Here is a 27,886-nt window from a genome sequence, read left to right on the forward strand (position 1 = left end):
AATTATGATAATGATCAAGGGAACGTATTCTTGAAAATACATTTTTACCAGATGGGAATATCCTTTGGAAGGTCAACCGGGAGACTCGTTTTTGTTAGATGATGGCTATTTAGTACAATATTTGAACACACATCCGCTGATCATATGGTAGATGGTTTTATTCCAACTCTGGTTTGAAAGCACATCCACCATCTGAGACTATAGCCTTGGGGTTATATTGGTGATCTCATGATTGGAATGGTCATGAGTTTGAATCCTGAAGGGGTCAACTTTCCAGTTTTTTTTTTTTTATGTTGTATAAACTGCTGAAACCAATATCAACCAATCCTCTTCATATTGGTTGCTACATGCCGCATCATTTGAATTTAGGATGTTTAGGCTCTGCTGTCTAGCTTGAGCATCCAGGTCTGTGGCGCAGCATGCAGGGTGGTGGATGTGGTATCTCAAGGCTATGAGTTCAATTCCCAGAGCAGAGCAAGCAGGTGTCAGAGCTGTTAGGGGCAAGACAGCAACTATGTGCTTGGTGGCAAAGGGGCGTGTCCATGTAATGAGAGGACCTTCTCACTGTGTAACCATGACGTGGGTGACCTTGGCACCATATGAATGACAATTCAATGAAAAGCATTCCAGCTGTGTTACCATCAATTGGGGTGACCTTGGTACCATGTGAATGACAACTCAATGAAATGCATTCCAGCTGTGTTACCATCAATTGGGGTGACCTTGGCACCATGTGAATAAAGAGTCAATGGAATATGTTCCAGCCCTGTTACCATCAAGTGGGCTGACCTTGGTACCGTGTGAAATAACAACTCAATGAAATGCATTCCAGCCGTGTTACCATCAATTGGGGTGACCTTGAAACAATGTGAATGAGCACTGCAAGCGGATAGTGTGACACGATGGAACAAAGAGGAAGGAGAACTGAAGGTAGAATGGAGCCAGTTGGAGGAACTCACAAACCTCATCTGGCAACACTTTTTGGAATTTTACCACTAAATCTGATAATTTTCATCAACATGCCCACCTTCATTACAGTGGTCCTGTCCCAGCTTGTAGGGTCACAGGTGATCCACACAACCACCATAGTCAAGTCCTGGCCACTTCATCGCAGTTTTACAACTTCAGCCACCCTTTCACAGAACCTCCAAAGTCTTGGTGCTACTTTGAGGAACCATCTGTGCTTACTCATGGGAATCGAACCTACGACTCTCTGATTCAAGCTTCAGAAGCATACATGATGCGCCACAGAACCAGAAGACAACAGAAGACAACAGAAGACAACAGAAGACAACAGAAGACAACAGAAGACAACAGAAGACAACAGACACTGTTGCTAGTGCGCATATATCATGGATCTAGATTCTCTTACCCTTTAGAAAACATAAAACAAGTACCGCATCAGAGATTCGAACTAAGAAATCCACAGCTTCATACATTCAACATAAGCACACCAACAACATGCACCACAAGCTCTAGCCAGTAGTGTAACTTCTCTGTAGAACTATATACTGAAGACGACATGGTGAGAACACTTGAAAAACATTTGGTGGTTCATGAAACACAAAACTGGGTTTTTTACATGCAGATTGGAACCCACAACCTTGAAGCTACAAGACAAGCGCTCTACACGTTGAGCTACGTCAAGAACATGGTCGCCTACCCTGCAGACCTTTCTATTTTTCAGACCTTCATAAATGCAGCGCTCATTTTATTGGCCGTAAATCAGTTTTGGGTTAGAGATCCACTAAGCAGTAAAGTAAAGCCTCGTACACACGCAACGAATTTCCGCCAACCGGTCGTCTGTCTTTTGTCCAGAGTGCGTGTCTGTTGGTTGGAATGTGCTCTAGACTGCACACGAATTTTCCCGCACGACAGAATTCTACTTCAGAAGTGATGTCATGTGTTGGATTGCTTTCTTTGTGTTCTTTCTTCTCTGAGCATGCCTAGTCTTGCTCATAATATTTTTCCCCATCGAAATCTGTACTAATGAGACGAAAATCGGACGTGTTTTGACGGAGGACAAAAATTTTATAGTCTGCACACCAGGATTTTTTCGGCCCAAAGACGGAGTTGGCTGTCGGAAGCACCATACTAACAAGCCGAAAATCAGCAGATCGGTCGTCGGACGAAATTTCCCGGCCTAATTTCTTCTCGTGTGTACGGGGCTTTAAAGGTAAGGGTTACAGCTTCCAAAATTAGACGCCAGTGGTGGCTACCATTTTTTTTTATTTTTGGCAGGTTATCTTTATGGCTACAGGCTCAGTTAGAAAGCATCTACATGCACATTGGATGCAAAGCACATCCAGAAGTGGAGTTTATTTTGGCCAACAACCAGACTGAGTTGCTATTGGTCCCCTGGCAGAAAGCTATTGGCAGGAGTGCCTATCCCAGGCCAATAAATGTATGTGACGTTCAGATTACCACTCTGCAATGTCTGAGGAACATACAGGCTTTCCAATCTGACCGTCTGTGCTCTGCAAACACTACAAAGTTGAGCAACCCGGGAGCCTCTGACCCCAGATTACACAATATGCACTGATATGGGGGATGGGTGGTGAAGGGCCCACGCTGGAGCCAGACACAGGCCCTATATACTGAGGACAGGGGCCCCATGGAGAACTTCACAACTAACAATACATAGAAGCATCTTGAAGTTTGTACTTTTAGGTCCTTTTCTCACCGAAACACAATCATCCAAGGGACAGGCTTGCTTTTTAAAAAGACTTTGTTAAAAGATAAAAAAAATACCTTTGTGAGAAGGCACTGATGGAAGCTGTTATTTTTGCCCTCTCGGCCTGCATGTTGCTGTAGTGCTCACCCCCAGAAGGGGCTACTGATTTGTCCCAGGTTCCTTTCCCAGATTAGTGTAATAGCAGCCAGGCACACAACAACCGACACTCTTCTGGCTCAATGAAGAGCCCAGGGCAGGGGACTCCAAACTTTCAAAACAATGGACCAGTTTACTGTCCTTCAGACTTTAGGGGGGGCAAGACTGTGGCCAGTGGGAGAAAACAATGTCCCATCTTTGGTATTCGGGGGAAAAATAGTTAGTGCCAGTAGGAGGAATAGTGTCTCACTGTTAGTGTTGGTGGAAGTAATAGTGCCCCATTGTTGGTGTCGGTGGAAGGAAAATTGCCTCTCTGTTGGTGTCGGTGGGTGGAATAGTGCCCCATCATTGGTGTCGGAGGAAGGAATAGTGCCCCACTGTTGGTGTCGGTGGAATGAATAGTGCCCCATCATTGGTGTCGGAGGAAGAAATAGTGCCCCGCTGTTGGTGTCGGTGGGAGGAATAGTGCCCCACTGTTGGTGTCGGTGGAAGGAATAGTGCCCCATTGTTGGTGTTGGTGGGAGGAATAGGGCCCCACTGTTGGTGTCAGTGGAAGGAATAGTGCCCCACTGTTGGTGTCAGTGGAAGGAATAGTGCCCCACTGTTGGTGTCAGTGGAAGGAATAGTGCCCCACTGTTGGTGCTGCTGGTTACCATTACCCGCCTAATTAGTCCAACCTACAGCCAGCCCCTTTTGGCTACATAAACAGCTTTGCTCATTCCCTGTGCCTTTTCATGGTCAACATCTCCAGTGTGTTTCTGCTGTATTCCTGTGTCTGTGTAAGGTAAACCGGATTTCTAGCAGTCAAAAGCCAGTGCAGATTCATGCTGATGCTCGTGCACATTGCACGCGTGCTAATATTAATGAGCAAAGGACCAATGTAACTTTTGCAGTGCCAGTTTGTGCGGGAGCACGTGCACATTCCAATCAGCTCTTGGTGCCAAGTGGTCTTTCTAAACTGGTCTATCACTCTGAGCAGTTGGTGAATGGTCTTCAGCTCATTCCTGTGTTCCGAAGACCTGCTCTGCTGCACCGGCTTACATGTGTATGACGCGGCTTGACTTTGGACTTCACTCCTGCTCTGGCTCTAGCACCTACTACTCCGACCTTGGCTTGTGTACTGGATCGGATCTGACTCTGTACTGTGTTACCCGGCTGCGAACAACCTTGACCTGTCTCCTGGACTTGCTTTGCCTGCTGATTCGATGTCTCACTGCCCAATTGCTGCTCGCTTCTGCTCATCGCTTGGTTCTGCTTCTGTCCCACGCTCTGGTGCTAAGGTGCTTCTGCATCCTGTTCCAAGGACAATGATGGTCACTAATAGGCAGCAATGATGGGCACTGATGGGCGGCAGTGATGGTCACTAATAGGCAGCAATGATGGGCACTGATGGGCGGCAGTGATGGTCACTAATAGGCAGCAATGATGGGCACTGATGGGCGGCAGTGATGGTCACTAATAGGCAGCAATGATGGGCACTGATGGGCGGCAGTGATGGACACTTTTAGGCAGCACTGATGAGGAGGCACAGACAGGCATTACTGATGGGCACTGATTGGCATAACAGGTGGACACTAATCTGTATCACAGCTGGGCACTTGTGGGTATCACAGGTGTGCACTGATGATGAGGCTGCACTGATTATCAATGTAGAGCCCCCCTGTAAGCGTGAATAGAGGAATGCCGATAACCGTCACTTTCTAGTTACACTGTGATTGGACACAGCTGATCACATGGTAAAGAGCCTACATCATAGGCTCTTTACTGAGATCGGAGATGTGGCGCATCGGAGCGACACACCGCACTAGCGATCACCGTGCTGCGTGGCCCCAGGGGTGCGCACGAGTGGCTTGTTCTGCTCAAAATCATATGATGTCCAGTCAGGATAATGGAGCCCGCGACGGCTGCTATAGGCTGGGTGGGATGTGGTTGAAGCCTTCAAGCTCCGGACCCTGATCCAGGATTCCGAAAACTGAAAAGACAGACTTCTCTGCTTACAATAAACACGCTGGGACCCCGCACTCTACGATAATGTGAACCCTGCGTCATTCCATTATCCATTTCCATAGCTGCAGGTCCTCGCACTGTTGCAATTTTTAATTGGCAGTTTAATTTTAGAGTGAGTTCTAACTACAAAGTACGATGACTAGAATAGGCAACATCTGTTATCCAGGCGTGCGCAGTTGCGCACCACTGCCCGTGGCCGTGCGTGTATTTGCACGGGCCCAGGCACCCGTACACAAGGTCTGCTTGCATTTCTGCACACATTAGCGTGGCCAAGTTGAGTGTTGGCAGAGTTCCTCACTGTATTATCATTCAGGGAATGTTTAGAACTCAACGAATGTCACAGTTTCTGCCCAACTGGCAAAATTATTTTCTCCACACATCACCTCTCCAAAATAGGGGGAACTCCCCTGAGAATAACCCTGCCTGGCATGACCAAGACCTCAGGGCCATCTTCTAACCCACTTCTGCCTTGCTAGCAATGGACCCCGTAGTAACCCCAATGCACAGGAACCATTTCGAGGAGATGATCCATTTAGCAATCAGACCCCACAGATAGTCTTTTTTTAACCATTTTGTCATATACCTGATTGGATGCCGAAGTAACAAGAGGGCTTCCCTTGCGGAGCACCCCCTGATGGTGGAGACAGGAAGTGCTGGAAACAAAGAAGCACAGATTGCCAGCTGCGAAGTTGCCTGAAGATCTGAGTAGATGAGGCAGAGAAGGGGACTTGACCATGTGCCTGTGACAGCAGGACAGAAGACTCTACATGAGCAGGTGAAGTCAACAGGAGAAACTGTAGATGTACACGTGGATCTTAACAGGTGGGCGATATAGAAAGCAAGGTCAGGAGACAGAACCAGGATCATGCACAGGAGGTCATTCAGGAACAGTAGCGGATGAGAAGTCAGGAGACAGAACCAGGATCATGCGCAGGAGGTTATTTAGGAATAGGAGCGGAAGCAAGGTCAAGAGACAGAACCAGGATCATGCACAGGTCAGTTATGAACAGGAGCAGAAATGAGGTCAGGAGCCAAAACCAGGATCATACACAGGAGCTCAGTCAAGAACAGGTGCGGAAGCAAAGTCAGGAACCAGAACCATAATCATGCACAGGTCGTCAGTCAGGAACAGGAGCGGAAGCGAGGTCAGGAGCCAGAACCAGGATCATGCACAGGAGGTCAGTCAATAACAGGAGCGGAGGCCAGGTCAGGAGCCAGAACCAGGATCATGCACAGGAGGTCAGTCAATAACAGGAGTGGAAGCCAGGTCAGGAGCCAGAACCAGGATAATGCACAGGAGGTCAGTCAGGAACAGGAACGGAAGTGAGATCAGGAGCCAGAACCAGGATCATGCACAGGAGGTCCGTCAGGAACAGGAACGGAAGTGAGATCAGGAGCCAGAACCAGGATCATGCACAGGAGGTCAGTCAGGAACAGGGGCAAGGTCAGGAGCAGAACCAGTCTTTGGCCCCGGGGGTGTAGAGCTACTCACACTGTCCCATGAATCCTGTTGCTTTGGATAAGAATTCTGTTCAGGCCTCTTGCTGTCCAGGTCCTCCCATGCTAGACAGTGTGTCTCCTAGAAGAGACTGTAGGGTAGTGGAGATCCCTCTATTCAGATTTTCCCCTTACTCAGCCCCAGCCTGGAGGCAGAGCCCCCCTCAGCCCCGGGGTCCCTTCCCAGGCTCCACGACATCCAACCTCAGCACTCCATCTTCCACACGACAACAACAAAACTTTCATTGCTGGCCAGGCTCCACAATATTTATGGGCTGACCCAACCACCCTACCAAGCCACCTGCCTGGGGATTGGTCAGATTCCCATGAATTTACAGATAATATACAGATCTTTGCCACCACCCACTAGCTTCTAGAAATGTCTGGTAGGTTCTAGAACCAAGGGGAGGTGCCAGAGGCCTGATTTGTAGAGTCCTCAAGCCTGACTTACAGTAATTCCGACCAATTACCCAAACTCACACAGCTAGTGTGAGTCAGAATACATTTTCCTCATAGCTAGACTGTACACTAGAGGGCCCTACAAGTGCTTGGATTATTATTGTTAGTTTCATTAATTTATATTGTTCGATGTCTGCGTCTGCTGTAATCATAAGTGGATGAGGAAGATCTCAGTTATTTGTAGCAATCCATGTCTGATGAAGGAAACTAAGGGGTCTATTTTATATAAAAAAAAAAAAATAGTTGGACGAATGTAGGAAGCATTTGCCCAGCCGTGAATACAGTGATTTCTTATGATCCTCAGTGCCATCTAGTGCCTATAATGAGGACTTTTTTTCCTGAAAAACGGAACCTCCATAAGTATAAATAGTGCATCTCAGCAATATGGACACTAGATGGAGCCAATGATCGTAGGAAATCATCAAGAAATAAATTACGGCCAACCTTTCTCACAGCTGGGGGAATGCGGGTCACATTTCTTCAACTAATTTTTTTATAAAACAGACCTGTAAGTGTTTGTGAAATCTTCCCGCACAAAATGTACTCAGCCAATGAAAGGTAAGGACTCCATTTTTATTTTTCTCCTGCTATCAATGGCCAACACGGGACAACACTTCATCCATGTCTTTGATGATCTCTGATCTCCTTATGAAGTGTTTCTTACATGATGAAGATCAGCCATGGAGTATATCTGAGGTGTATATCAGGGTGTGCTTCTTCCCCACATGTCCACCAACATTCATATAGAAGACATTTCCCGCACTCAAGGAACTAATACACTTTAAGGATTGTGTGGGACCCCTGAAGTTCAGGAAGACAGGACTTCAGTGAGGAACATTTCCCTCACTCAGACCAGGAAAGTTCATTCTCCTCCGTGTCCAATCTCAGATGACTGTAAACAGAGGACTTCTGTGACGGACAATTCCCGTACTCAGGGCAGGAAAGTGGCTTCACCCTCGTGTGCAATTTCTGATGTTTGTAATAACTGGACTTATCTGAAAAACATTTCCCGCACTCAGGACAGGAATACGGCTTCTCTCCTGTGTGCAATCTCTGATGTGTATAAAGATGTGACTTAAGTGAAAAACATTTCCCGCACTCAGGACATGAGTAAGGCTTTTCCCCCGTGTGAGACCTCTGATGATAATAAAGATTGGACTTATCCGAAAAACATTTCCCGCACTCAAGACAGGAAAACGGCTTCTCCCCGGTGTGAGATCTCTGGTGTGTGATGAGGTTTAACTTGTGTACAAAACATTTCCCGCACTCAGTACAGGAATATGGCTTCTCACCCGTGTGCAATCTCTCATGTCTGTAAAGAATGGACGTCTGTGAAAAACACTTCCCACACACAGGACAGGAATACGGCTTCCCTTCCGTGTGAGACCTTTGATGTCTGTTAAGACTGAATTTCTCTGAAAAACATTTGCCGCACTCAGGACAGGAATATGGCTTCTCCCCCGTGTGAAACCTTTGATGTGGGACGAGTTGTGATTTTCTTGCAAAACATTTTCCGCACTCAGGACAGGAATACGGCTTCTCACCTGTGTGAGATCTTTTGTGCATATTAAGACGGGAGTTAAAACGGAAACTCTTCCCGCACTCAGTACAGGAAAACTTTTTATCCGTTGGAACGATGGCATCCTCCCTCACATTCTGGTGTTCCTGAGTATAAGAGGAATACGATGGTCCGGCACCGTCCCTCACAGTCTGAGGTTCCTCAGGATAAGAGGAATATGATGGTCCGGCACTGTCCCTCACAGTCTGAGGTTCTTCAGGATAAGATGAATACGATGGTCCGGCACCGTCCCTCACAGTCTGAGGTTCCTCAGGATAAGAGGAATACGATGGTCCGGCACCGTCCCTCACAGTCTGAGGTTCTTCAGGATAAGAGGAATACGATGGTCCGGCACTGTCCCTCACAGTCTGAGTTTCCTCAGGATAAGAGGAATACGATGGTCCGGCACCGTCCCTCACAGTCTGAGGTTCCTCAGGATAAGAGGAATACGATGGTACGGCACTGTCCCTCACAGTCTGAGGTTCCTCAGGATAAGCAGAATACGATGGTCCGGCACTGTCCCTCACAGTCTGAGGTTCCTCAGGATAAGAGGAATACGATGGTCCATCTACACTGTGTGGTGCCGGATGGACATTTGAGGTAGCCGGGTTTTCTCCTGGACTATACTGTGTGATGTCCTCATCTTCTACTTTACAGTCTGGAGACAAAGTGAGACAATCCTCTGAGGTTTTCCTCATCTCCCGTCCATCTACTAAAATAGAAATACAAAGATTATTACTAGACATCAGCAGATTGGTTCCCCTAAACCAGGCATCCGCCCACATCAGACTGCTTTGTCTCTGAGGATCTTACAATTCCCCCCTCAAGGTAACTAGTAAATGGGTCCTCTGATCTCCTACCAGTTCATTTCTTTATTCATGGACCTTAGTCAGAGAGTGAGGAAACAACGAGAACTGTCTTTTATAGGAGTGACAGTGATGAGGGGATTATAGAATGAGTGTCAGAAGTATGTAATGTACAAAATACAGTATATAGTGCAGGGGTCAGGAGTATGTAATGTACACCATAGAGTATATAGTGCAGGGGTCAGGACCCATAATATTTGTGTTCAGTAATCAGTTGCAGAGGTCCCACACCGCTGCCTCCCATCTCCTGAGACTGCACTCAGTGACTTGGGTGTGAGACTATACAGACATATCCCTCCACCCGGCACAGCCAGCAAATAACAGAGCAAGTAACCCCCCGGGAGAATTGTTCTGTCAGAAATCCTGTTAGACCCGGGCATGGGGCAGAAAATCAAAGTTGCATGCCCCAGGTGCCTAGGCTGGGCAACACCAATGGTGAAATTCAACATTTTGCTGCCAGCTGCCCCCCAGAATCTCCATAAATCCAGTCTAGAGACATAAATTGTGTCTGCAGCACAGAGAAGGAAGATTATCCGAGAGAAATACAGGACGGGGAACACAGCTCAGGAAAGTGAATATAAATAGACCAAACGGGTCCACCCTGCGCATATGTGAAAAATGATTTGAATGTGTAGTAAATTATTTCTTAAATGTTAAAGCTGCTGTTCATCAGCAAGTGAAAATAATAAGTGAATATAAAAACACAGCGCTATAACAGTGAACTATATTCAATATAATTCACTGTTATAGCCCTGTGATTTTATGTTCACTTATAGTTTAGAAAAGTGACCAGGGTATTACAGGCTGATATCACCCAGTCCCCGCCCTACTTTGGACCAATCAGTGAGCAGTATTGGTGGAGGAATGTATTTAGTGTTAATGACCCACCTGTGCTGATCTCTGTAGGAGTGTCCTCCTCTATAAATGTCCCCGTTATTCCATCCTCCTCCATAGACTGCTGATCATCCCTCACATACGTCTCTTCTTCTGCTTTAACCTCAAATTCTATATCGATTGGATCTCCACTCTAAACCAAGAAAATGAGAGAGAATATCAACTGTAAGATATAAGATTTATTATTGTGACATCACAAAGAAGAAATCCACACATCGTCTCCATGAGTCTGTTTTATAGTCTCCGTCTCACCAACCTTGTAATATTGAGAAATGGTGTGACCTTCCTGTGTGGAATCCCGGGAATACAGAGGACGGGGACATCTCTCTGGTGGGTTCCTGGTATTAGGTGGCTCCATCATATCATTGCGTCCTTCAGAAGACTTCTCTATTACTCCATACTCCTCATCCTCCTTTTTATACTCTTCTTTAACATCACTCTTATTATCCCCGAGGTTTTCACTCTGAATATATAATAAAACATTCAATGTAATAAACATGCTTTTGTATAAATTATAACTATCAGTGATTGTTCCTCATCTACCTGATGATGGTGAGGGATGGTGTGACCTTCCTGTGTGGAATCCCGGGAATACAGAGGACGGGGACATCTCTCTGGTGGGTTCCTGGTATTAGGTGGATCCATCATATCCTTGTGTCCTTCTGAAAGCACCTCCATCACTCCATACTCCTCATCCTCCTCTTTATACTCTTCTTTGACAACAATATTATCATCCCCGAGGTTTCCACTCTGAATACATAATAAAACATTCATTGTAACAGACATGCTTGTATATAAATCATAACTAACAATTATTGTTCCTCATCTACCTGATGATGGTGAGGGATGGTGTGATCTTCCTGTGTGGAATCCCGGGAATACAGAGGACGGGGACATCTCTCTGGTGGGTTCCCATTACTGGATCCATCTGTAGGAAACACACACACTGACTGAATACATTGTTTCTATGTGTTTATCAGATGATGGGGGATCTAGGTGGATCCTCCGTACTGCTCTCTCCTTTACAATAAAGTCTTCTCTTACCCGGTGATGTGAGGGGCGGCTGATTGTCCATCATATTGCCAGTCCCAGCAATGTCTCCTTTCTACTTCCTGCTATATGTAACTTCCTCTCCTTACCTGATATAATTTCCTGTCTTCCATAGAGACTTCCTGTCTGGGTAGAAGTGAGATCACCACCTTGTGGAGGTCAGAGGAACTGCAGCCCTGAGAAACGTCTCGTAGTGAGAACACGACCTTGTGCTGTGTGTGCATGTACTGTACAGTCAGGTCCATAAATATTGGGACATCGACACAATTTGAATCTTTTTGGCTCTATGCACCACCACAATGGATTTGAAATGAAACAAACAAGATGTGCTTTAACTGCAGACTTTCAGCTTTAATTTGAGGGTATTTACTAGGGATGCACCGAAATTTCGGCCACCGAAATTATCGGCCGAAAATGAGCCTCTCTCATTTCGGCCGATAATGGGTTAACAGTGCCGAAAATAAAAATGGCCGCCGTGGGGAAGGAGGAGGGCGCAGCGCAGCGCAGGGCAGGTTTCAAAAGTCCCGCCTCTGGCCGGCCGTCCGCCTCTTAATAATGTCCCTACTACTCTGTGCATTATGAATGGACATACTAGGCGGGGGGCGGGGAGAGCGGCCGCTATAGAGAGAACTATTGTGATCCTTCACTGTCAGCTCCTCACGTCTATGTATGAATGAGAACTGAACTGAGCTGACACCGGGCGGGGGGGCGGGCGGAGCGGCCGCTATTAGCTGTGACTATGTGAGAGTTTCACTTCCCTGACAGGCACGTATCTCCGCTGACAAGGAAGAGAAGCTCTCACATAGTCACAGCTAATAGCGGCCGCTCCGCCCGCCCCCCCGCCCGGTGTCAGCTCAGTTCAGTTCTCATTCATACATAGACGTGAGGAGCTGACAGTGAAGGATCACAATAGTTCTCTCTATAGCGGCCGCTCGCCCCGCCCCCCGCCTAGTATGTCCATTCATAATGCACAGAGTAGTAGGGACATCATTGAGAGGCGGTGCCGCCGGCCAGAGGCGGGACTTTTGAATGCAGGAGAGGACACCCGAGGAGGAGGACGCTGAGGCAGTGGGGGAAGGGGGAGGGGAGCTGAGGCAGCTTACCAATGCTATTAGTATTATGAGGCATGAGGGGTTAATGTATTGTCACTGCTGGTCACTCATCTATTAGTGACTGACCAGTGGCAGTTAATTAACCCCTTTTGTGCTGCATTAGTGCAACCAGTGTCAGTGTTAATTAACACTGGTTGCACTAATGCAGCACAAAGGGGTTAATTACCTGCCACTGGTCAGTCACTAATAGATGAGTGACCAGCAGTGACAATACATTAACCCCTCATGCCTCATAATACAAATACCATTGGTAATTAAATTAACCTCTTGCCAACCCATCACAGTACATATACTGTGACAGGGTGGCAGCGACAGGTGTAGGTGTACGTCGCTGCCTGTTTTTGGTTTATGTCCCTGTTCTATCCATTTCAAATTTTTTTTGGGGAAAAAGTCATTTTCGGTTTCGGTTTTCGGCCAAGGGCATCCTGCATTTTCGGTTTCGGTTTCGGCCCAAAATTTTCATTTCGGTGCATCCCTAGTATTTACATCCAAATCAGGTGAACGGTGTAGGAATTACAACAGTTTGTATTTGTGCCTCCCACTTTTTAAGAGACCAAAAGTAATGGGACAGATTACCAATCATAAATCAAACTTTCACTTTTCAATACTTGGTTGCAAATCCTTTGCAGTCAATTACAGCCTGAAGTGTGGAACGCATAGACATCACCAGACGCTGGGTTTCATCCCTGGTGATGCTCTGCCAGGCCTCTACTGCAACTGTCTTCAGTTCCTGCTTGTTCTTGGGGCATTTTCCCTTCAGTTTTGTCTTCAGCAAGTGAAATGCATGCTCAATCGGATTCAGGTCAGGTGATTAACTTGGCCATTGCATAACATTCCACTTTTTTCCTTTAAAAAACCTCTTTGGTTGCTTTCGCAGTATGCTTCGGGTCATTGTCCATCTGCACTGTGAAGCGCCGTCCAATGAGTTCTGAAGCATTTGGCTGAATATGAGCCGATAATATTCCCCGAAACACTTCAGAATTCATCCTGCTGCTTTTATCAGCAGTCACATCATCAATAAATACAAGAGAACCAGTTCCATTGGCAGCCATACATTATTATTTCAGGTACTTACAGTATATAGCGCTGTCAATTTACACAGCGCTTTACATATACATTACAAATTCACATCAGTCCCTGCCCTCAAGGAGCTTACAATCTAAGGTCCCTAACTCACATTCATACATACATACATAGTAGGGCCAATTTTATACAGGATCCAATTAACCTACCAGCATGTCTTTGGAGTGTGGGAAGAAACTGGAGTACCCGGAGGAAACCCATGCAGGCACAGGGAGAACATGCAAACTTCAGGCAGGTAGTGTCGTGGTTGGGATTCGAACCAGCAACCCTCTTGCTACTAGGTGAAAGTGCTAACCACTACACCACTGTGCCGCCCATGCCCACGCCATGACACTACCACCACCATGCTTCACTGATGAGGTGGTATGCTTTGGATCATGAGCAGTTCCTTTCCTTCTCCATACTCTTCTCTTCCCATCACTCTGGTACAAGTTGATCTTAGTCTCCTCTGTCCATAGGATGTTCCAGAACTGTGAAGGCTTTTTTAGATGTTGTTTGGCAAACTCTAATCTGGCCTTCCTGTTTTTGAGGCTCACCAATGGTTTATATCTTGTGGTGAACCCTCTGTATTCACTCTGGTGAAGTCTTCTCTTGATTGTTGACTTTGACACACATACACCTACCTCCTGGAGAGTGTTCTTGATCTGACACACATACACCTACCTCCTGGAGAGTGTTCCTGATCTGACACACATACACCTACCTCCTGGAGAGTGATCTTGATCTGACACACACACACCTACCTCCTGGAGAGTGTTCTTGATCTGGCCAACTGTTGTAAAGGGTGTTTTCTTCACCAGGGAAAGAATTCTTCGGTCACAGTTGTTTTCCGTGGTCTTTTGGTGTTGCTGAGCTCACCGGTGCATTCTTTCTTTTTAAGGATGTTGCAAACAGTTGTTTTGGCCACACCTAATGTTTTTGCTATCTCTCTGATGGGTTTGTTTTGTTTTTTCAGCCTAATGATGGCTTGTTTCACTGATAGTGACAGCTCTTTGGATCTCATATTGAGAGTTGACAGCAACAGATTCCAAATGCAAATAGCACACTTGAAATGAACTCTGGACCATTTATCTGCTCCTTGTAAATGGGATAATGAGGGAATAACACACACCTGGCCATGGAACAGCTGAGCAGCCAATTGTCCTATTACCTTTGGTCCCTTAAAAAGTGGGAGGCACATATACAAACTGTGTGAATGGAGAAGAACACTCGCGCCAATGTATATTTTTAAAAAAATATATGTAACAATATATATATATAAAAAGGTAGCTGCTGTGATAAACCTTTTGGGGTAACAGATGTGGGAATAGTTTGTAATAAGAATATTATTACATCAACAGCGCATACCTAGTAGCAGGAATGGAAGGTGAGGGATACCTAGTAGCAGGAATGGAAGGTTTGCCCCTCATACACAGGCACAGAGAGGGTGTCATCACTTATGCACTTTTGATTGTTTTGAACTTCACCATCACATTCAAGATTGAATTATTATTTGAATCACTATTTGAACTAATACCATTTTCTTGGAAATATATGGACATTTTCCTTTGGCACTGAGCACTTTCTATTATTTTTAAAAACTTTTCAGATGGTTTTTATCTATTTATGAGATACTGTGTCAATACGTATTTTCATTTATAGACCAGTATATAGTAATATATGCATATGACTATCCATCTTTTTTTATCATGAAATGTTAATTAATTTATTATTAGAATAGCAACCAGCACAACTTTAGCACTTTAAACACGCATGAATTGCACATATATATGTAGGTAACGTAAGTGGTTTATAAAAAGCAGCACATAGGTGGCCACAATCCACCACACCACAGCATAGGCTGCGTACAAACAATTATCAGGGCTATTGGCAACAAGATCCCTCACTTTCTATTCCTGCTACTAGGTATGCGCTGTTGATGTAATAATATTCTTATTACAAACTATTCCCACATATACAAACTGTTGTAATTCCTACACCGTTCACCTGATTTGGATGTAAATACCCTCAAATTAAATCTGAAAGTCTGCAGTTAAAGCACATCTTGTTTGTTTCATTTCAAATCCATTGTGGTGGTGTATAGAGCCAAAAAGATTAGAATTGTGTCAATGTCCCAATATTTATGGACCTGACTGTATATCCTTGTAGATGGGCTCATATCCACTCCCACCAAGGGGGGACACAAATATATTTTGTGATATGGGGTTTGCTTAGCTCAGTGGTAGATGCATTTTAGTGAAATTTGGCTAGGGTCAGTGTCACTACTGGTAGCATGAGGCCATACCTGGACCCTATAGAGGGGGGTCAGTGTCACTACTGGTAGTATGAGGCCATACCTGGACCCTATAGAGGGGGGTCAGTGTCACTACTGGTAGCATGAGGCCATACCTGGACCCTATAGAGGGGGTCAGTGTCACTACTGGTAGTATGAGGCCATACCTGGACCCTATAGAGGGGGTCAGTGTCACTACTGGTAGTATGAGGCCATACCTGGACCCTATAGAGGGGGGTCAGTGTCACTACTGGTAGTATGAGACCATACCTGGACCCTATAGAGGGGGTCAGTGTCACTACTGGTAGTATGAGGAGATACCTGGACCCTATAGAGGGGGGTCAGTGTCACTACTGGTAGTATGAGGAGATACCTGGACCCTATAGAGGGGGGTCAGTGTCACTACTGGTAGTATGAGGAGATACCTGGACCCTATAGAGGGGGGTCAGTGTCACTACTGGTAGCATGAGGCAATACCTGGACCCTATAGAGGGTCAGTGTCACTACTGGTAGCATGAGGCCATACCTGGACCCTATAGAGGGGGGTCAGTGTCACTACTGGTAGTATGAGGCCATACCTGGACCCTATAGAGGGGGGTCAGTGTCACTACTGGTAGTATGAGACCATACCTGGACCCTATAGAGGGGGTCAGTGTCATTACTGGTAGTATGAGGAGATACCTGGACCCTATAGAGGGGGGTCAGTGTCACTACTGGTAGTATGAGGAGATACCTGGACCCTATAGAGGGGGGTCAGTGTCACTACTGGTAGCATGAGGCAATACCTGGACCCTATAGAGGGTCAGTGTCACTACTGGTAGCATGAGGCCATACCTGGACCCTATAGAGGGGGGTCAGTGTCACTTCTGGTAGTATGAGGCCATACCTGGACCCTATAGAGGGTCAGTGTCACTACTGGTAGTATGAGGCCATACCTGGACCCTATAGAGGGGGTCAGTGTCACTACTGGTAGTATGAGGCCATACCTGGACCCTATAGAGGGGGGTCAGTGTCACTACTGGTAGTATGAGGCCATACCTGGACCCTATAGAGGGTCAGTGTCACTACTGGTAGTATGAGGTCATACCTGGACCCTATAGAGGGGGGTCAGTGTCACTACTGGTAGTATGAGGCCATACCTGGACCCTATAGAGGGGGGTCAGTGTCACTACTGGTAGCATGAGGCCATACCTGGACCCTATAGAGGGTCAGTGTCACTACTGGTAGTATGAGGCCATACCTGGACCCTATAGAGGGGGGTCAGTGTCACTACTGGTAGCATGAGGCCATACCTGGACCCTATAGAGGGGGGTCAGTGTCACTATTGGTAGCATGAGGCCATACCTGGACCCTATAGAGGTTGCACAGGCAGTCCAACTCCTCCAGGATGGCACATCAATACGTCCCATTGCCAGAAGGTCTGCTGTGTCTCCCAGCACAGCCTCAAGAGCATTGAGGAGATTCCAGGAGACAGGCAGTTACTCTAGGAGAGATGGACAGGGCCGTAGAAGGTCCTTAACCCATCAGCAGGACCGGTATCTGCTCCTTTGTGCAAGGAGGAACAGGATGAGCTCTGCCAGAGCCCTACAAAATGACCTCCAGCAGCTCACTGGTGTGAATGTCTCTGACCAAACAATCAGAAACAGACTTTATGAGAGTGACCTGAGGGCCTGATGTCCTCTAGTGGGCGCTGTGCTCACTGCCTGGCACTTTGGACCTTGATTGACATTTGCCATTGAACACCAGAATTGGCAGCTCCACCACTGGCACCCTGTGCTTTTCACAGATGAGAGCAGATTCACCCTGAGCACATGTGACAGACGTGAAAGGATTTGGAGAAGCCGTGGAGAACGTTATGCTGCCTGTAACATCAGTGCGTAATGGCGCTTGGCGCTAAACGGCCTATTTAAAGCCAGCAATCTCAACAACAAGTTGCTGGATGATCAACAGCCTCCCGTGTTCCCTGTGCCTTGTAACCTGCTGATCGTGATTCCTTGTTGCCGACCCGGACTGTCTGACGTTGTTTCTCCTGGCTCCTGACCCCTTGGCTTACTCCTGGTTTCCTGCTGTCTGCTCCTATACTTGACCTCGGCTTGGCTCTTGACTTCTCTACAGCATACTCCCAGTCTGTTCCTGTTTGCATCCTGCTACTGCCTGGCTTGCCAAAGTGTTCCGGACCTGCTTGGAACTTTACAACAAGCTTTGTTCCTGCTACCATCTGGTCATCCCAACCGGCAACCCGTGCAACTTCGGGCACAGCACTCCCTGTCCCACTTCCAGGGGTGCTCTGCACCTAGCCGCAAGGGGGAGCCCTCTCTACACTCCGGCTTCGGATCAGGTACGTGACAGTATCATCCAGCCATGACAGAAGCCGAGAGAGGTGTCTCCCCGTTGGAAGCTTTATGTCAACAAGTTACAGCATTGACCCAAGCGGTTAAGAACCTCCAAGATGGTTACTTCCAGATAGAAGGTCGCCTCCAGAACCTGTCAGCACCATCTTTGCCGGCAACTCCTGGTCCATCCGCTGCAGTCTCCGCCTCCGCTCCTTCAGCTTCAGGACCCTCAGCACCTGCTGTGATGGCTCCTCCCCCTGAGCCGAGGGTACCCACTCCGGAACGTTTCTCTGGTGACCGCAAGAAATTCAAGTCATTTAAAAACGCTTGCCTGCTATATCTGGCTCTACAGCCTAGAACTTTTGCCTCAGAGACAGTTAAAGTGGGGTTTGTTATTTCCTTATTATCCGATGAACCCCAATCATGGGCCCACCATCTGTTGGAACAGAAAGACCCTGTATTGAACTCTATAGACGTTTTCTTTGCTTCTATGGGTCAATTGTATGATGACCCGCAACGCACGGCCACTGCCGAAGCTACCCTCCACAAGTTACAGCAAGGCCGACGCCCTGTGGAGGACTATACCGTGGACTTTCTTAGGTGGGCTGCAGACACGGGTTGGAATGAGGCCGCCCTCAAATATCAGTATCGGCTAGGCCTTTCCGAGACCCTTAAGGATGAACTCGCAAGAATAGAGACCCCCACCACATTGGAAGGTCTCATTCAGCTTTCTATTCAGCTGGACAGACGTTTACGGGAGCGTCGGTCGGAACGTGCACAATTATTCCAGCCATCTTGGATGCTGCCCAAAGTTCCGCCAACTCCGGCACCGCTGCCCACGGCTGCCAGTCCGATTCCCCCTGATGAACCGATGCAGATTGGGGCGGTCCGCGCAGCTTTAACTCCTGCTGAACGACTTCGTCGCCGGCAAGCAAACCTGTGCCTTTACTGTGGAGGAGATGGACACTTTCTTCGCAACTGCCCGGTGAGACCAAGTAAGGCTCCTTCTCCCAGCTACATGCATCTCCAGATTCCGGGACCTTCCCCAACTCACCTAGTCCTCTCTGTGTCTTTACAGGTTTCGGAAGGGGAAGTCAAGCTGCCCGCCATCATTGACTCCGGAGCTTGCAGTTGCTTCCTGGATATCTCTCTAGCAAAGGCCCTTCATATCCCGCTTCAGACTAAAGGCCATAAACTAGAGATCCATCTTGCAGATGGCACCACGCCCAGATCAGGGCCCATTACTCAGGAAACCCTACCTATCCTTTCCACAACTGGCCCCAACCATCAGGAATTCCTTCACTTTGATGTCCTTCCTTCACCCATGTTTCCCATAATTTTGGGAATTCCTTGGTTACGGGCACATAACCCACAGATAGACTGGCTCAAAGGGGAGGTTTCCTTCAAATCAATGTACTGCCTCCAACACTGTATGCCACCTGGAATCCCGCAGTCTACAAGCTGTCTCTCCATCCAACCTGTCTCTAATGCCAGCCAAGAGGTCCCTTCAGTTTATCACGACTTTCTGGATGTCTTTGACAAGAAAAAAGCGGACGCACTACCACCTCACCGTCCCTATGATTGCCCAATTGAACTGTTGCCCGGTGCAGAAATTCCCTTTGGGCGTATCTTTCCACTTTCTGAAACAGAGCTTGAAGCCTTACGTCAATATATTGATGAGAACCTCAAGAAGAGATTTATTCGTCCTTCTTCTTCCCCGGCAGGAGCTGGGATCTTCTTCGTGGAGAAGAAGGATCACACTCTCAGGCCATGTGTGGATTACAGGGACCTAAATAAAATTACCATTAAAAATCGGTACCCTCTTCCCCTCGTTCCCGAACTCTTTCAAAGGTTCCGTACCGCCCGAGTTTTCACTAAACTAGACTTGCGAGGAGCCTACAACCTGGTACGGATCCGCGAGGGTGACGAGTGGAAAACTGCCTTTCGAACCCGCTTCGGGCACTACGAATACCTTGTCATGCCCTTCGGGCTGTGCAACGCCCCGGCCACTTTTCAACACCTAGTGAATGATATCTTCAGAGAATTTTTGGACAACTTTCTCATTGTTTACTTGGATGATATCCTTATTTTTTCTGCCACCCTGGAACTGCACAGAATGCATGTAAGGAAGGTACTGGCTACTCTAAGGAAACACGGACTTTATGCAAAATCAGAAAAGTGCGAATTCGAAAAATCGTCTATACAATTTCTGGGCTTGATCATCTCAACAGATGGAGTGGCAATGGATCCTCAAAAAGTATCTGCCATCCTGGAGTGGCCTGCTCCCACAGACAAGAAAGGCATCCAAAGGTTTGTGGGTTTTGCAAACTTCTACCGGAGGTTTATCAAAGACTTTTCTCGCATTATTGCTCCTATTACCCAAATGACCCGGCAACACACCCGTTTTCAATGGTCCTCAGCAGCTCAGATGGCATTTGACAAGCTCAAAGCCCTGTTTACCTGTGCCCCTGTGTTACAACATCCAGATCCAGCCTTGCCTTACGTCCTAGAAGTCGATGCTTCAGAAGTGGCCACAGGAGCAGTTCTCTCCCAACGCCAAGGACCCAAGGCGATGCTTCACCCAGTTGCTTTTTTTTCCCGGAAGCTCAGCCAACCTGAAAGGAATTACGATGTGGGTGATCGGGAACTGTTGGCCATTAAGGCTGCTTTTGAAGAATGGCGGTATCTGTTAGAAGGTGCAGCACATCCGATAATGATATTCACTGACCACAAAAATCTTGAATATCTCAGATCGGCCAAACGTTTGAGACCTCGACAAGCCAGATGGGCATTATTTTTCTCAAGATTCAATTTTCATCTCACGTACCGTCCGGGCTCCAAGAACGGGAAGGCGGACGCTCTCTCACGGATGTTCCCTGAAACCCCTGTGGATACCACCCCCAGCACTATCCTGTCCTCCCAAAATTTTCTCCTAATGCAACCAGACCTTAGGTCTACCCTGGAATCAGCCTCTGCCCAATGTTTTGTTCCTGAGATCCCTTCACTCGAGAAACGAGGAAAACTTTTTTGGCACAAGGACAAGATCTTTGTACCTCAGGAAACCAGACTCGCAGTCTTTAAAGCATGCCACGATCACCAACTAGCTGGCCACTTCGGGGTCCGCAAAACTCTGGAACTAATCCAACGAGCCTATTGGTGGCCAAACTTAAGGCAGGACTGTCAAAATTACGTGAGCTCCTGTACAATCTGCCTTCGTAACAAGGGCAGCCACGTCCAAGCCTGGGGTCTACTAAGACCACTTCCTGTCCCAAGTCGGCCATGGGAAATGTTGTCTATGGACTTCATAGTAGATCTACCCTCTTCAGACGTATTCTCCACAATCATGGTGGTGGTGGATCGCCTATCAAAAATGGCCCACTTCTTGCCCATGATAGGTACTCCTTCAGCCATGGACACGGCACACACTTTTGTGAAAGAGATCCTAAGGCTACATGGTCTACCCGGCAGTATCGTGTCCGATCGTGGGGTACAATTTACCTCCAAATTCTGGAGGGCGCTCTGTAAGGTCTTAAACATCCAGGTCTGCTTGTCTTCAGCTTACCACCCTCAAACTAATGGCCAAACTGAAAGAACTAACCAGACATTGGAGCAATACCTCCGCTGCTTTTCTACCTTTTCCCAGGACAACTGGGCAGTCTTACTGCCATGTGCGGAATTCGCTTATAACAACTCCATCCATGCCTCCACTCGTCAATCTCCATTCTGGGCGAACTACGGATTCCACCCATCATCTCTGCCTACACCTATGCCCGAAGCTACTGTACCTGCCGTCCAAGACAGGGTAGCCCTTATACAAGAAAACTTCCTACTCTTACAGGAAACTTTGCAAAAAGCACAAATGGATTACAAGGAATTCTATGACAAGAGGAAGAAGGACAGTCCAGCTCTGAAGGTAGGAGACAAAGTGTGGCTCTCCACAGTAAACCTTAAGTTGTCCTGCCCATCCAGAAAGCTGGGTCCGAAGTTCATTGGCCCCTTTTCGATCAAAAGGATGATCAATCCCGTGGCTTTTGAACTTTGTCTTCCAAGCACATACAGGATTCACCCAGTCTTCCACGTCTCCCTGCTAAAGCCTGCAAATCCTGGCCCCTTTCCTGGAAGAGATGACTTGCCTCCACCTCCTGTTACGGTAGATGGAGAAACTGAGTACGAGATTGAATCCATCTTGGATTGCCGGAAAAGAGGAAGGCAGGTTCAGTACCTGATAAAATGGAAAGGCTATGCACCTGAGGAGAGTTCGTGGGAACCGGCGAAGAACATACACGCTCCCAGACTCCTGCGAGTGTTCTTCAACAGATTCCCTGAAAAGCGATCTTACTTGGGCATCCGGAGGCTGCCCCTCGGGGGGGGGGGGGGCACTGTCAGGGCACTACCAACGTCATTGCTAATCAGCGAATTCGCGCATTGGCGCGAACGCGCATGCGCGCCCAATCACGGGCGAACGCAGTCCGAAATGTGCGTGCGCCAATGCGCACGCGCATACGCAAGTGCGTAATGGCGCTTGGCGCTAAACGGCCTATTTAAAGCCAGCAATCTCAACAACAAGTTGCTGGATGATCAACAGCCTCCCGTGTTCCCTGTGCCTTTTGTAACCTGCTGATCGTGATTCCCTGTTGCCGACCCGGACTGTCTGACGTTGTTTCTCCTGGCTCCTGACCCCTTGGCTTACTCCTGGTTTCCTGCTGTCTGCTCCTATACTTGACCTCGGCTTGGCTCTTGACTTCTCTACAGCATACTCCCAGTCTGTTCCTGTTTGCATCCTGCTACTGCCTGGCTTGCCAAAGTGTTCCGGACCTGCTTGGAACTTTACAACAAGCTTTGTTCCTGCTACCATCTGGTCATCCCAACCGGCAACCCGTGCAACTTCGGGCACAGCACTCCCTGTCCCACTTCCAGGGGTGCTCTGCACCTAGCCGCAAGGGGGAGCCCTCTCTACACTCCGGCTTCGGATCAGGTACGTGACAGATGGTCTGGGGAGTCATATCCATGGAGGGACGCACAGACCTCTACAGGCTAGACAATGGCACCCTGACTGCCATTAGGTATTGGGATGAAACCTTTGGATCAATTGTCAGTACCTACGCTGGTGCAGTGGGTCCTGGGTTCCTCCTGGTGCACGACAATGCCTGTCCTCATGTGACGAGAGTATGCAGCCAGTTCCTGGAGGATGAAGGAATTGATACCATTGAATGGCCCCCCACGCTCACCTGACCTAAATCCAATAGAACACCTCTGGGACATTATGGTTCGGTCCATCCAACGCCACCAGGTTGCACCTCAGACTCTTCAGGAACTCAGTGATGCCCTGGTCCAGATCTGGGAGGAAATAACCCAGGACACCATCTGTCAGGCATGCATACAAGCACGTGGGGGCCACACAAACTACTGAAGACCATTCTGAGGTCCTGCAATGACATTTCAGCAAAATGGACTCGCCTGCTGCATCATTTTTTCACTTTGATTTTTGGGGTGTCTTTGAATTCAGCCCTCTGTAGGGTGATAATTTTAATTTCCATCAAACTATGCGGCATCCTTTCCTTCCTAACACTTTACCCAGTCCATACCAGTATAGATCCAAGCACATTACCCAGTCCATACCAGTATAGATCCAAACACATTACCCAGTCCATAGCAGTATAGATCCAAACACATTACCCAGTCCATACCAGTATAGATCCTAACATATTACCCAGTCCATACCAGTATAGATCCTAATACATTACCCAGTCCATACCAGTATAGATCCAAACACATTACCCAGTCCATAGCAGTATAGATCCTAATACATTACCCAGTCCATACCAGTATAGATCCTAATACATTACCCAGTCCATACCAGTATAGATCCAAACACATTACCCAGTCCATAGCAGTATAGATCCAAACACATTACCCAGTCCATACCAGTATAGATCCTAACACATTACCCAGTCCATACCAGTATAGATCCTAACATTTTCCAATCCATACTAGTACAGATCTTAACACATTAACCAGTCCATACCAGTATAGATCCTAACGCGTCACCCAGTCCATACCAGTATAGGTCCAAACACGTTACCCAGTCCATACCAGTACAGATATCCAGCACAAGATTTTCCCCATTGAGATCTGATGTGTTTTCAAAGTGTTCCTTTCATTTTTTTTTAAATTTTATCTTAGTCTCCCCCAGATCCGTACAGCTGTCCCAATTCTTCCAGTGCTGTGGGCAACAAATCCCTCCAACATGGGAAGCCTTCTCCCAAGTAGGTCACCTCTCCTAGATGGAGCACACACCTCTCTCCAAATAAAAGCTCTATCTCTAAATGGAAGCTGTAACGGATCAACCAGCACCCCGACTGAGTACCTCCGTTGACGGATGCTCCTAGTGCTTCCCAAGGGCTCCAAGCACTCCACCAGACACCATAACCACCACAGACCACACAAACCGTCGCAGCTTGGTTGGGGTCTCGCCGTCTCCTACCCACACTGGACCTATGACAAGGCTCCAGGTTCCAGTAGGTGAACCTCTCTTTCCCCAGAGAGTGCCGCAGGAACAGGAACACGCTCTTACAAGAGCTTAGTGATTATCCAAGGTAGTATGAAGAGCGTAGCAGATTCCCCCAATAAGAGACAGGACTCTAGATTGAGGGTGAAGTAGAACTCTTTATTGAACAGTCACACAGAATTTATATACAGCATGGACCTCCCCCTACCGATTACATTTTCATATGCAGATGAAATTGTATACAGGAACAGAATTAACCTGAACGATTTATCTGGCCATCTGGACAGAACAATGTGAGGTCATTAACATTTAACAATGGGACAGGCAGACTTCACACAATACACATGCCACCTCAATAGATAGACAATAGGACAAGTCTGTCAATAACAGTCTGAACGTCTAATAAATTGAAACACATGGAATACACATCTAGGTGTCACAGACTCCATGGCAACAGGACACGGGTCTCACGGTGCAAAGTAGGATCAAATCTCCACATCTCTTGAGAGACACCGTTGACAAATATCACTCTCCCATCTGAAACCATCCAAACCATTCTCTCAGCGTCCCCCAAGTATCTGTCCCTCACTCCCGGTGACGCTGAACACGGCCAGAGAAGCTTTAGGTTATAGTCAGGCCTGGCTTATAACGATCTACACACCTGTCTACTCAAATGGCCTGCAGGTCTCCAGCAGGACCTGAAGGCTTTATCCCACCCAAGACACTTTGAAGCCTTCAAGCACCAGGCCCTGATCTGGGAATACAAAGCTTGGCGAAAAAAGAAAAGACAAACTTCTCCGCTCACAATAAACATGCCGGAGCCCCGCAATCTGCTCTACTGCGAACCCTGCGTCATTCCTTCATCCATTTCCGTAGCGGCAGGGCCTCTCACTGTCACAATGCATATCGGCATTTTTAATTGGCAGTTACATTTTCGAGTGAGTTTTACAGTAACTAGGGAGAAGGTTCTCACTGTATTATCATTCAGGGAATGTTTAGAACTGTAACGAATGTCACATTTGCTGCCCAAATTTTTTTCTATACACATCACCTCTCTAAAATAGAGGAAACTCCCTGAGAATAACCCAGCCTGGCATGACCAGGGCCCTCTTCCAACCCACTTCTGCTTTGCTAGCAATGGACCCCATGGTGACCCCAATGCACAGGAACCATGATCCCTTCTGGTGGAATCAACAATCAGACCACAGAGATGGTTTTTACTTAACCGTTTTGTCCCGTACCTAATCAGAGGCTTCTCTTGCGGCTGAGTGCAGAGCACCCCTAAAGGTGGGGACAGGGAGTGCTGCGCCCAAACAAGCAAGGGTTGCCAGCTGCAAAGTTGCCTGAAGATCTGTGTAGATGAGGCACCAAAAGGGGACTTAACCATGCGCCTGTGTCAACAGGACTGAAGACAGTCTGAATGAGCAGGTGAAGTCTTAACCGTGCAGAGGCACCAGTAAAACAGGAGTAACTCTAGATGCATAGGCAGATCCTAATAGGTGGGCGATACAGGAAGCGAGGTCAGGAGCAAGAACCAGGATCATGCACAGGGGGTCAGTCAGAAACAGAAGCGAGGTCAGAAGCCAAAACCCCTCGCTGCCAATCCCTCCACTGGCATTCTTTCAGTGTCCTCCCTCCCTCTCTGCCGATCCCTCCAAAGACCTCCATTCAGTGTCCTCCACCCCTCTCTGCCAATCACACCACTTGTCTCCACTCAGTATCCTCCACCCCTCTCTGCCAATCCCTCTACTGACCTCCATTCAGTGTCCTTCACCCCTCTCTGCCAATCCCTCCACTGGCCTCCATTCAGTGTCCTCCATCCCTCTCTGCCAATCCCTCCACTGGCATTCTTTCAGTGTCCTCCACCCCTCTCTGCCAATCCCTCCACTGGCTTCCATTCAGTGTCCTCCACCCCTCTCTGCCAATCCCTCCACTGACCTCTATTTAGTGTCCCCCCACCCCTCTCTGCCAATCCTTCCACTGGCTTCCATTCAGTGTCCTCCACCCCTCTCTGCCAATCCTTCACATGGCCTTCATTCAGTGTCCTCCCCCCCTCTCTGCCAATCTCTCCACTGGCTTCCATTCAGTGTCCTCCACCCTCCTCTGTAACAGATCTGTAAATGTTTGTGAAATCTTCCCGCACAAAATGCACTCAGCCAATGAAAGGTAAGGACTCCATTTTTATTTTACTCCTGCTATCAATGGCCAACACGGGACAACACTTCATCCATGTCTTTGGTGATCTCTGATCTCCTTATGAAGTGTTTCTTACATGATGAAAATCAGCCATGGAGTATATCTGAGGTGTATATCAGGGTGTGCTTCTTCCCCACATGTCCACCAACATTCATATAGAAGACATTTCCCACACTCAAGGAGCTAATACACCTCGAGGGTTGTGTGGGACCCCTGATGTACAGGAAGACAGGACTTCAGTGAGGAACAATTCTCTCACTCAGACCAGGAGAGTTCATTCTCCTCCGTGTCCAATCTCAGATGACTGTAAACAGAGGACTTCTGTGATGGACAATTCCCGTACTCAGGACAGGAAAGTGGCTTCTCCCTCGTGTGCAATTTCTGATGTTTGTAATAACTGGACTTATCTGAAAAACATTTCCCGCACTCAAGACAGGAAAACGGATTCTCCCGGGTGTGAGATCTCTGGTGTGTGATGAGGTTTAACTTGTGTACAAAACATTTCCCGCACTTAGTACAGGAATATGGCTTCTCACCCGTGTGCAATCTCTCATGTTTGTAAAGAATGGACGTCTGTGAAAAACACTTCCCACACGCAGGACAGGAATACGGCTTCCCTTCCGTGTGAGACCTTTGATGTGTCTTAAGACGGAATTTCTCTGAAAAACATTTTCCGCACTCAGGACAGGAATACGGCTTCTCACCTGTGTGAGATCTTTTGTGCATATTAAGACGGGAGTTATAACGGAAACTCTTCCCGCACTCAGTACAGGAAAACCTTTTATCTGTTGGAAAGACGGCACTGTCCCTCACAGTCTGAGGTTCCTCAGGATAAGAGGAATACGATGGTCCGGCACTGTCCCTCACAGTCTGAGGTTCCTCAGGATAAGAGGAATACGATGGTCCGGCACTGTCCCTCACAGTCTGAGGTTCCTCAGGATAAGAGGAATACGATGGTCCGGCACTGTTCCTCACAGTCTGAGGTTCCTCAGGATAAGAGGAATACGATGGTCCATCTACACTGTGTGGTGCCGGATGGACATTTGAGGTAGCCGGGTTTTCTCCTGGACTATACTGTGTGATGTCCTCATCTTCTACTTTACAGTCTGGAGACAAAGTGAGACAATCCTCTGAGGTTTTCCTCATCTCCCGTCCATCTACTAAAATAGAAATACGAAGATTATTACTAGACATCAGCAGATTGGTTCCTCTAAACCAGGA

The 27,886-nt window shown here is 47.5% G+C and overlaps 3 protein-coding genes across 3 annotated transcripts in view; all 3 read right to left on the reverse strand.

Annotated features, from left to right (window-relative positions):
- The window catches only part of LOC309564094 (uncharacterized protein), a gene marked incomplete at its 3' end in the record, with an annotated part of 66,289 nt that extends 38,534 nt beyond the window's left edge, over positions 1 to 27,755 (reverse strand). Inside the window, exons 1-2 of the mRNA XM_082268722.1 lie at positions 26,925 to 27,755; positions 7,780 to 9,113 (exon numbers count right to left, since the gene is read on the reverse strand). Coding sequence (XP_082124848.1) covers positions 7,780 to 9,113; positions 26,925 to 27,391 — 1,801 coding nt within the window. The 5' untranslated portion in view covers positions 27,392 to 27,755. The remainder of the gene's footprint in view (positions 1 to 7,779; positions 9,114 to 26,924) is intronic.
- Positions 1 to 27,886, reverse strand: part of LOC309564465 (uncharacterized protein) — a gene marked incomplete at both ends in the record, with an annotated part of 1,172,539 nt that overhangs the window by 610,900 nt on the left and 533,753 nt on the right.
- The window catches only part of LOC309562957 (uncharacterized protein), a gene marked incomplete at its 5' end in the record, with an annotated part of 162,605 nt that overhangs the window by 101,668 nt on the left and 33,051 nt on the right, over positions 1 to 27,886 (reverse strand). The window lies entirely within an intron of this gene.

The sequence above is a fragment of the Pelophylax lessonae genome (genome assembly GCF_965119305.1).
Source record: "Pelophylax lessonae genome assembly, chromosome: 9".
Taxonomy (NCBI): domain Eukaryota; kingdom Metazoa; phylum Chordata; class Amphibia; order Anura; family Ranidae; genus Pelophylax; species Pelophylax lessonae.